Genomic DNA, 10,099 nt, shown 5'->3' on the forward strand with positions numbered 1-10,099 from the left:
GCTCTTGTGCGTTTTTTTTGCACCTGTCATGGGCAGCATTTTACACAGCCCCACTTTGTTCAGCGGAAAGATCAGTGCTGATGACAGTGTGCGGCTGGATGGATGCAAGGCTTGAGGAGCCGACGATGAGAAGAAAGGAGCGTCAGCGCAGAGCGCCGATGCGGATGTGGAACTGGGAGTCGCAGCTTGGAGTTGAAGCGGATTATGTGGGACAGGAGATGTGAGCCAATCTCTTTTCGTCAATGGACACTACAGCTTCATGTTTGCTTTCAAAACTTAGCTTGTAGCAGACGTGTGCACATTTTCAGCATGACGTGTCTGATCCACTCGTGAAAAGACACTTTGATCCTCTCCTCTTTCATCTATAACTGCTTCAAACAACAAAGTGTATGCAGGAAATGTGATTAAGATTGCACGACTGTCTGTGTCTTATGTGTTGTGTTATTTTGTTATTTTGATTTCAAGATGGCGCCGCGAGAGTGGCTGCCTTTCCAGCAGATCCTATATTTTGTTGTTCTACTTCTTCCTTTCATAACTTTGCTGCTGTGAATTGGGAATTTCTCCATTGCGAGACTAATAAAGGTTTTCTTATCTTAGATGTACTATATGACAAAAATACCATTAAATATAGACAAAATATGTGCAAAATACAGTCGGGGCGCTAGGGTGTGTGGCGCTTTACCTGAGTTTGACATTCTGGCCCGTGTAGGACTCGTACGGCTTTTCCACATGAGTGAACTCAAAGTCAAACGTCTGCGACTGGGTCATCTCACCGGGCCTCGCCAAGTCTTTTACCAGGGACACAAACTCGTGGTGGTTCCCTCTGTCGTAATACAGCTCTGAAAACACAAAGTGATCCCTTTGTATTCCTCTTGAAATGCTTGTTTTCGATGAACGCATTCTTGGGCTGAACAAACAGCTATATTTTTTTCAATCTAGAAATGAGAAAATTCAGCCCGCAAAGCCAGTTTCATCGGTCGGCACATCATGAGCTGACTCACAAAAAAGGCTGAAGAGCACATGCTCGAAAAGATACAAAAAGTAATCTATTTCGGTTTGTGGTGGCCATTTTTGGCTGGGTGAAATAGTAGGTAGAGATATACAGTCGTGGGTAGAACAGCGTGCAGGGTGGGCCGTACTCGGAGGAGACACGTATTTGTGATGTACAGTGAACACCCGCATATCCACAAATACGCCAATCGAGTTTCTTTTCTTCTCACATTCCTGGTTATTTGCTGAAAATCTCATCGATGAGCAGTTTGTATGTTCAGGCCAAAGCAATAAAAAGTTTTCTTTGCCGCTATCTGGTGGAATCTTGGTATTGTCGTTAGATTTCATTGATTTGCCTGTACTTCCATTAATTACTGTGCACAAAGGTGAAAAGCTGAGTTCAGTTTCTCAATTCATTTTTGAAAAGTGCTCATGCACATGTGTGATCTCATGTCAGTTTGTGCAAACGTGTTATTTATCTAGTACGCAAGCGAAGACTATTGATGGACCTGTTAATGTGATTTGTTTTGAGTAACTTGAAAACTGTATGGAACATGAGTTCATGATGGTGTACATGCTAGAAACATGATGTTGATGCTTTATGATCCTCTGCTTTAACCGCTATGCCGCCATCTTGTGGCATCTATGCAGTTACAACCCCCTTTTGGGAACATCAATTATTCACAGGTTTTTGCTGTTTACGGCAAGGTTTGCTAAAAAAAATAGCAAGGGATCACTGTTCACCTAACCAAGTAGTAGGATAGGGTAGAAGTTGGGCATCTTACCGGATGTGCCACACACGATTTTCTTAACTTTTCTCTTTCTATATGTGCTGGATAGATAGACTGATGGAGTGATGTAGGATACAGCAGCTCCAGGGTGGCTACACAACCGATACATGAGATTGAATGGCAGAATGGATTATTTCTTTACCAATCTGTCCGACAAATTCAATCTTGATGCCCTGGTGCTCCAGCCTCTTTCCGGGGCTCTTGAGTGTGACGTTGACTCTGCCGCTGACGGTCTCTCCGTCGTAGAAGAGGAAATACTTGTCCTTCTTGCCATCCTCCGTCTTGTGCTCTGCTTTCTTCCTCGTCTCGGCGTCGTTGAGCACCACGTCGATCTCCGCACTTTGTCCGAAACTGAAGAAGCTCATTGTTGTGAGCTTTTTTTTTTAACAACGTATACTGGTACAGCACAAGGCCCGAAGGTTACAATTCCCCCCGCCCGAGGCACGCTCTTTAGATAGACGTATTTGTAATGCAAACACGTTAAGTGTCCATGCCCAATTGCTGTAGCGATGGAGTGGAAAACGATAACGGTGCGTGCGGCGCAAAAGAAAACAAAATGTCCATCGATTAAAAAAAAAGCAAGAAGGAAAAAGACGTACTTATTGTTTTCTTTCCTCAATTTCTCCCCAAATAGACGCTTAGTTTCTGCGTAGTCACGCAAAGCACGCTTGCGACGTGAGTATTGTACTATTTTACATGGTTGTTTTGTTCGAAGAAGATAATGTCGCGTTTGTTATCAAATAGTCAGGATGTAAGACATCTGGGTCGACACAACTATTTCCGGGTAAGCGCGGCTACACAATAAGAGCATCAAATGCAATGTTGTTCGCTGACCGGAAATTTGGCTACACAATAAGAGGGACATTTTTTTTTTTTGTTCAAAACATGTAAAGCAGGGGTGTCAAATTCCGGTCCTGGAGGGCCGCTGTCCTGCATGTTTTCCAAGTCTCCCTGTTGCAACACACCTGATTCAAATGATCAGATCATCAGCAAGCTCTGCGCAAGCCTGACATTGAACATGTTCATTTGAATCAGGTGTGTTGCAACAGGGAGACTTGGAAAACATGCAGGACACCGGCCCTCCAGGACCGGAGTTTGACACCCCTGATGTAAAGGTTCAACCCGTTTACAGGAGGTCCACGGTTTACCGTTTGTATATAAAAACAGGTTCCACCAGCCGACTAAATTATTATTTTGTCTGAAGGAAATAAGAATATCCACTCATTTTCCAAAACATTTATTTTCATGTGGGTCGTAGTTGTGCTGGATAACTGATTTAAAATTTGAATTTGCCCTCTCGGGATTATATCCAGGATTATTAAATTAGAAATGAAAACGTTAGGCATAAAATAAAGTACTAAACTATAAAACACAAAAGACAAGTTCCCTGGTCACGTTATTTATATTCTCATTTTTCTCAATCACATGAAACTTGCAGCTGAAAGGACACACACAAGCCTTCAGGGGTGAACATTTCAAATGTATTTTATTCATAACAAAAATCAACCATGAACAGTGGGCATTTTACAACAGTTCCTGAGTTTTTACACAAATCATGAACACAAAAAAAGTTTGAAACAGCACTGGACAGTAACTATTGTACTGTAAAATTACCATTTTGAACAGCATATTGCCTTATGTACAATAAGGTACTGGGGGAAGAAAAAAAACATTTGCGCATTTATGCATACAATACTGATGCAAAACTGGACAATATGTCCAATATCTACAACCCAAAAAAGTAGTAACACACAGAAGGTCACTTATACACTAACAGCACTCTAAATGTCATACATTGCCACCTTTTAATAGTAAATACTGAATTTGCAGCAAAGTGGGATAGATAGTATTCAAATCCATTGGGTAACTTGGACATGTAATGTTATCAATTGTAACTACTCTATGCTCAAGGCAGATAAATTGTGCCTCATGCTATCTGATATCCTCAGTTTTCAGTCTGCTTATTTATTGCCTGTACAACTACGGTATGCACAAATACCTTTCAACTCTTGGCCACTTGGAAGAAGAAGAATAGAAATAACACAATGTTGCTCACATGACACAGGTCTTGTGCAAAACAAGTTCAATGTATTAAAAAAAAAAAGTTACAAAAGACAATTTGTTCCAAAACTTGTGATGGAATGTTGCTCCAACACATCCCTTGCCATCATTTAGCTAAATGTCACAGCTTGGAAGTGAATGAATGACTTTACTGTCTAGTAGAAATATGCGGCAAATAAAAAAATAAACTCTACAAGTGAGAGGGGGACAATGAAAGGATTAGTGTTATAAAATTTGTCAACGCTATAAAAACATGAGCTAGTGCCATAAAACCATACTGAACATTACTTTGGCAAGTTGGTTTGATTTTGATGTGCATCAGAGAATAGAGTGTGCCATGTTACACTTCGAACGTAACCACCAGAGCCATCGTTGTTAATCCTCCCTGGGTTCAAATGATGAAAGATGACTTATGGCGGAAGTGTCCCTGTAGGGGGGGAAAGAACAACCTATAGCCTTACATGAGATATATTATGGATTTCTTGCCCACAATTTCAAACAGTTCCCAGCTAATTTAATTTGTCAAAATACTGAAAAGGATCAAGAATGTTCACAATCTATTTAAAACCCTGTCCGAAATCACCCTGTTATGAGGGAGTGGTCCTCTCTTATATAAAATGACCCACAGGTCGCCCTACCTTCCTCTTATGCGAGCCAGCGCAGGGTTCAACTTTGGTAACGTGAGGACAGTGAGCAGAAATAGGAGGTTGTGACAAAGCAAACAGCTAGTGCCCATAAATTATTTTCACTCATAAAGGCAGCACTTCATCACCGAGGTCTGAATTGAGTATTTGGCGCATGCAGCAGAGACACAACGCCAAGTACCAGTCCTCCCTCATCACCCCTTTTCCCTTGTGGATAACTCAGAGGAACATCTGAGTATGTGTATCAGAAGCTAACGCTAACCTGTGCTAGTGGTTCACGTTACAATCCTTCAGAATTCTGAACAGCTCACTCACAGACTAGTTTTGGAGAAAAAGCAGATTTATTGGTAAGTGGTCAAGCACAGTGCTCTATATACTTGTCTGCAAGTAATTAAAAAGTACATTTTACATATCATCCCGCCTCGAACTCTAGTATATGCTAAATTTTGTACCTCATCTGCATCGCCATAGTCGACAGCATTGTTCTGCGTCGGCCAACTGAATCTGTAGTAGAAGACGACATAATGAATGCATATTTTGTCAATGCGGGAGTAAATGGATTGCTATTTGATACTCACTCGTTTTCATTTTGGCCTTTTTTGGAGGAGAAGGCGCGTGAAACGCAATGCCAAATGCAGCCGATCACACAGATGACCGCTATCACGCCGCCGACAGACTTGAGGACGATGTCGAGGATGTCCACATCATCTATAGAAAAAGGTAAATACATTCTTGCCTTATCACATGTCCCAAATATACAAATAATTAATTAGGTACAGCAGCACAGTCTCACAAAATAATGTTTAATGCACTCATTGATGAGTGACACTGTCACATCCATTTTGGATGTTTATTATTATGGTTGCAGTTTTGTGGAGCTCTTGTGACAGAGTTGACATATTGTTGTGGACAACCTAAGGCACACCTGTGCAATAATCATGCTGTCTCATCAGTTGCGATCTCCTAATTGAAATAATCTTTAAAAAAAAATCCTTGAGGATCCTGATGGAGGTTATCATAAACCAGGTCAGTTCAGGTCATGAAAAAAACAAAAGTCTTATGTTACGGTATATGCTAAAAGTTTAACGTATTTTAGCATTACAATAATGCAAATATGAATACTGTGGCATAAACTTCACGTCTGTTCTGGGATTAATAAATATGTTCAGCACTGTGTAATAATTAATAACCATTTGTTCGTCAGGTGATATGTTTTGAATGGCCCATGGAAGACTTGATAAAAATCAAAAGAGACCTTGCAACAAAAGGCGCATGTGAACCTACTTCAGTGTCCGGTGAGGATAGTTGGCAAATCCTTTTGTCATCATGTGTGAGACAAATTGCCACGAGAAATACAGCAGAAAACCACAAATATCCCTTAGAATTATTGCATACATTCTGGTACATGTGGATGTGATCTCAGTTACAACTGTCACTGCTCTACTTACTGGTGAACTGTGTTTTCCAATTTAGCAATGAAATCTTCATCACAATGTCACATTCTATACCGTTCACGTACTCAAAGGCAAACATTTTCCTCACTGTTGTCAAAAGTGCACACGCAATCATATGTCACTCACAGACTTCCATCCACTGAGAGGGACACTGGGCGTGGCCGGCGTCATTCTTAGCCTGGCAGTAGTACTCCCCCGCGTCCTCCTTCCTCACCCTGCGGAATTTCTGAGGGGAATTGTCAAGTCAGTCTTGTGACAGTGCACAGTCGGCAAAATGTAAAATATCTCTTGCATTTGGCCTTTACATCTGACGACAAACAAATACAGACAAGGTCTTAGAAGTGTTTTTTTTGGGGGGGGGTTTCGTCCGAATATGCTGAATGGACAAAAGTATTTGGACATGAGAGATTTAGGGAAAGGTAAATTCTCTTCCTGTTAGGCTAAGGTGGGAGTAAGTCACATACAGTATGTGCAAGTCACAAGGTATTCTCAAGTTGTAACCTTCAAGACTCAAGCATGTCCCGCTTTACCGTGGGGAAAAGAAAATCAAGCAAGCCGAGTGGGCCCCAAATTTCGAAAAGTCGAGTCAAGTCCTTACTTGGCTCAAGCAAGTTATCAGTGAAGTTATACAATCTTGCTCAGTCATAACAAATATCAGTGATAATTAAATGTTTTTTCATCAATCCCAACACCAGTTTATTTATGCCTTAAAAAGGTAAATAAACAACAGACTGAGATTATGATTGATTTAAAATTTTTTTGTTGATTAAAAAAAAAAAAAAATTATGGCGTTGCATTTCAAACTCAATTCAACTCGACTTTCGTTCCAACCAAATTATACAATTAATAAGAAAACATCCACTTTAATGTGGCCTATAACTTGTAAATCACAAATGGGCTTTCCTTTTGTGTAGCACTTTTCTACTTTCAAGCTACATACTCAAATTGCTCGACACTGTCTCTTCATTCACCTACTGATGTCATACCAGGCTTCCGGTGTCGGCGTTAATGGTGTACGTGGCATTGATAAACTTGGGGGTGTTCTTGGGGTCTTGGGGAAGCTCCTCGTTGTTTTGGAACCAGCTGTAGACGGGTGCCGGGAAGCCCTCATTCTCGAGACACCGGAGCTCGGTCGACGTGCCCACCGTGACCGCCTCAGGCACGCTGCACCGGGGCACCACGGGTTTCACTGTGCACAACATAACATGTTCCCTATTGATTTGTCTTGAAGACGGACTGCTGTAGACCTTTTTCTTAACAAGTTTAGAACCAATAGACGCGGGGGTACTTCAGGTGGCAGAAAGCAAGTGACTGACCTAAACTGAAACAATGGCAAAAACTTTTTGGGATTGTGCTAGCGGCGAGCAGATGTAGCCCTAAAGGTGTAGTTTTTTTTCTTTCTTTTATTTTTTTTAAATTGTACGTCCAAAAAGTACAGTAAGTTATGACAGGAGAAACAGTAGGTGAGGAGGATAAATTGAGTGGATGTCCTAAATTGTTGTACAGAGAGCATAGCAAGACTGCTTATGGGCAGTCAGCTGTTGAGCAGTTTTGAAGATTATAAAACACAATAAAAGGAATCGACTCATCTTCCCCTCTGTCATACATTAACAAAGCTGGATTGTTTTAAGTTTCGTTTTTCTTGATTTCACCCTTGTGCAGCAGCCATAAATGTTGACGTCTGATTTAAAACTGGACAGTCTCATCCTAGAAAAGAATCATTCTATTTCTGTCATTTCCTGAGAAATTTTTCTGGTCTTTGTGGCATAACTCCGAGAAGGGCATAGGTGTCAAAGTCAAGGCCCGGGGGCCAGATCTGGTCCGCCCCCTCATTTTATGCGGCCCGCGAAAGCAAATCAAACATGGCAACTTCCATGACGCTTGCTAAAATATGGAGCAAAATTTCAAATTCTCATATGTGATAAATAAGAGACATATATAAAGTAACTTAAACAATATTTGGATACATTTGTTATTCTTGACTTTTTTATATGATCTCAGTCATAATGGCCCTTCAATGAAAACGGTAACTAAAATGTGGCCCGCGATGAAAATGGGTTTGACACCCCTGGTGTAGGGGAAGTATTGTTTGCGTATATTTGCCCTATTGTGATGTCACAATTCCTCAAATTTCCGAACAACTGGCTCACAAGTCATATTTGGGGCATAGGCTTGCTTCTTGGTTGTTTAATTTCACACACCTCTCACTGCAAGACTAATAAGAATCTCATCAAAGTCCCTTTGATCGTCGATGGCGGCCACCTCGCAGCGGTACTCGGCCGTATCTGAGCGAGTGGTGTTGAAGATCAGAATGTTGGCCGGCTCTCTGAGCTGTGCCCTGTTCTCCAAGTCGCCTTTTGAGGGAAGACAGAGAGAAAAAAAAAACACTTTACAATGGCTGATTGAAACACACAGCAGGACTCGGCTCAGGATGCAAACGGAATTCAAAGCAGAGTTCTCTCAGAGCGCCATTCATTCCCCTCAGCTTGCCCTGTCAATTTACCTGCTATCTTCCTTTGGAAGTAAACATAGCTTGGAATGCCATTTCTAATCTTCTTCCACTCAATCCTCGGGTTGTTGGTGGAGATGGACTCTATTAAGCAGGTCAGCTCGACGGCTGCGAATAGGAAGGGAGTAGAAAAAGCGCAATGCAAATCGGGAAGGGAAAGAAAAGCTACTTTTGCGAAAATAGATTGTGGCAACTTACGCTCAAACTCATTTGCCCACACGATTTTGTCTGTGGTTCGGAGGATTACTGCGAGCGATGATGGGATGTGGCCTGTGGAAAGACAGATGAAGAAAAAACACTTAATGCTGAGTCACCCTGATGGAGTTTTCATTAGCAGACATTAGCAGCTGGGCAACTCGCCTTATAAACAGCGGATTATCATGATAAACACCCGCACACACACGCACAAGCTCTCTGCAGCGAGAAGTATTAAACGCTTCCTATTTCTATCCAAGAAGATTAACCCCAAAACCGAGTGAGGGGTACACACCGCATCACCTCCAACACGTCGTTGGCGTCCCTTTATGCTGGTTAATTGGATAATAATACGGCTGGCGGTGGGTCACGAAAGGGGAAGCGCCGAATGTTCAATTGCCGCTCATAAAAACATGACGATACGGGACCGGGCCATAAATATCCCGGTGGTGACGGCCTTTTATTGTTCTGGCTTTTCTCCAGAAGCAAGCTAGAGGTTAGAGTGCTGACTTGGAGCTTTACTGCTGCATTCTTTTTTCAATTTATTAGGTATGGACACAGACGCGCTCACAGGCACAATCGAGGAGCTATATCAAAACGTGTTCACTGTATTCAGCCTCAGGAGAGGAGCAAAGTTTAAGAAATAGCTGTTAGTATGATGATTACCTCACCAAAAACGGGGGCCAGTGTGTCTGATATTGTATTGAATAGGTGTGACAAAATTTTAACATGTACAGCCATCTATGGTGATATATTATTGTACACTCCAACTAAAACAGGGTTCCGACTCCTGTCTTGAAATAATTTTCCAGGACTTTTTCATCTGCTACAGTACGAGTCAAGCTTTGGAACAGTGTTATGGATAGATGAAAGACGATAGCTTGTATTTTATACCGTAACCAAATTGCTTCAATATTACCAAATACCAATATCATTTAATCCTTCACCCCAAAAGGGCCGTTCAAAAGAATGACTCGTTCGCGAACGTCACAACACAAGTATAAGCTCTCACTTAGATGTTGACATCTCAATCACGTAAATCAAGACAATGGAATCCAGCTGATTGACCTATGAACTGCTGATGTGTTGTAGAGAGCCGAACCCCATGCGGGCACCCACAGCACTGCCACAACCAGCTAAAAGCTGCATCTGTGGACTTACACTGTATTTTAATAGAGGTGGATTCCGAATTAAGTTTTTCTCATTTGCCTATTTTCTGTTCTGCCGTCAGTCAATGGAGCAAGTATGAAATACTGAGTGAAACACGGCCCAGTAAGACTACCTGTTACCTGTCGCTATCTCGAAGCCGTCGTCATAGTTTCTGCGGCTCTTCTGACCTCAGAGATGTCTGAGTGCACTGCCAAATGTGCCGGCGTGCTCACTACAGCTCTATGTCACTCAACAGAGGAGGCAGGGAGAGGGAGAAAGATGTACAGCGGTACAGCAACACTCTCG

General features: G+C 41.9%; 2 protein-coding genes across 2 annotated transcripts in view; both read right to left on the reverse strand.

Moving 5' to 3' along the window:
* LOC109518419 (vacuolar protein sorting-associated protein 26B-like) overlaps nucleotides 1-2,573 on the reverse strand; it is a 4,938-nt gene extending 2,365 nt beyond the window's left edge. The window contains exons 1-2 of the mRNA XM_019874235.1: nucleotides 1,924-2,573; nucleotides 681-839 (exon numbers count right to left, since the gene is read on the reverse strand). Of these exons, the coding sequence (XP_019729794.1) occupies nucleotides 681-839; nucleotides 1,924-2,146 (382 nt within the window). The 5' untranslated portion in view covers nucleotides 2,147-2,573. The remainder of the gene's footprint in view (nucleotides 1-680; nucleotides 840-1,923) is intronic.
* Nucleotides 2,574-3,240: 667 nt separating this feature from the next.
* On the reverse strand, nucleotides 3,241-9,751 carry LOC109518420 (junctional adhesion molecule C-like). The gene is made up of 9 exons (XM_019874236.1): nucleotides 9,747-9,751; nucleotides 8,648-8,754; nucleotides 8,444-8,557; nucleotides 8,142-8,294; nucleotides 6,927-7,129; nucleotides 6,067-6,166; nucleotides 5,065-5,194; nucleotides 4,939-4,990; nucleotides 3,241-4,269 (listed from the first exon to the last, which is right to left on the reverse strand). The coding sequence occupies exons 1-9, from the start codon at nucleotides 9,749-9,751 to the stop codon at nucleotides 4,234-4,236; spliced, it is 900 nt and encodes a 299-aa protein (XP_019729795.1). The 3' UTR covers nucleotides 3,241-4,233.
* Between the last annotated feature and the right edge of the window lie 348 nt (nucleotides 9,752-10,099).

This window comes from Hippocampus comes, unplaced genomic scaffold (assembly GCF_001891065.2).
Source record: "Hippocampus comes isolate QL1 unplaced genomic scaffold, H_comes_QL1_v1.1 scaffold125, whole genome shotgun sequence".
In the NCBI taxonomy this organism is placed as follows: domain Eukaryota; kingdom Metazoa; phylum Chordata; class Actinopteri; order Syngnathiformes; family Syngnathidae; genus Hippocampus; species Hippocampus comes.

Bases quoted from the DNA above. Each gene is read 5' to 3' on its own strand.
- LOC109518420 (XM_019874236.1), bottom strand. The intron at 5,195-6,066 runs GTGAGTGACATA...CTTTTTCTATAG, and splicing joins CTCTCAGTGGATGGAAGTCT to ATGATGTGGACATCCTCGAC. The intron at 4,270-4,938 runs GTACAAAATTTA...CCCCCCCTACAG, and splicing joins ACTATGGCGATGCAGATGAG to GGACACTTCCGCCATAAGTC.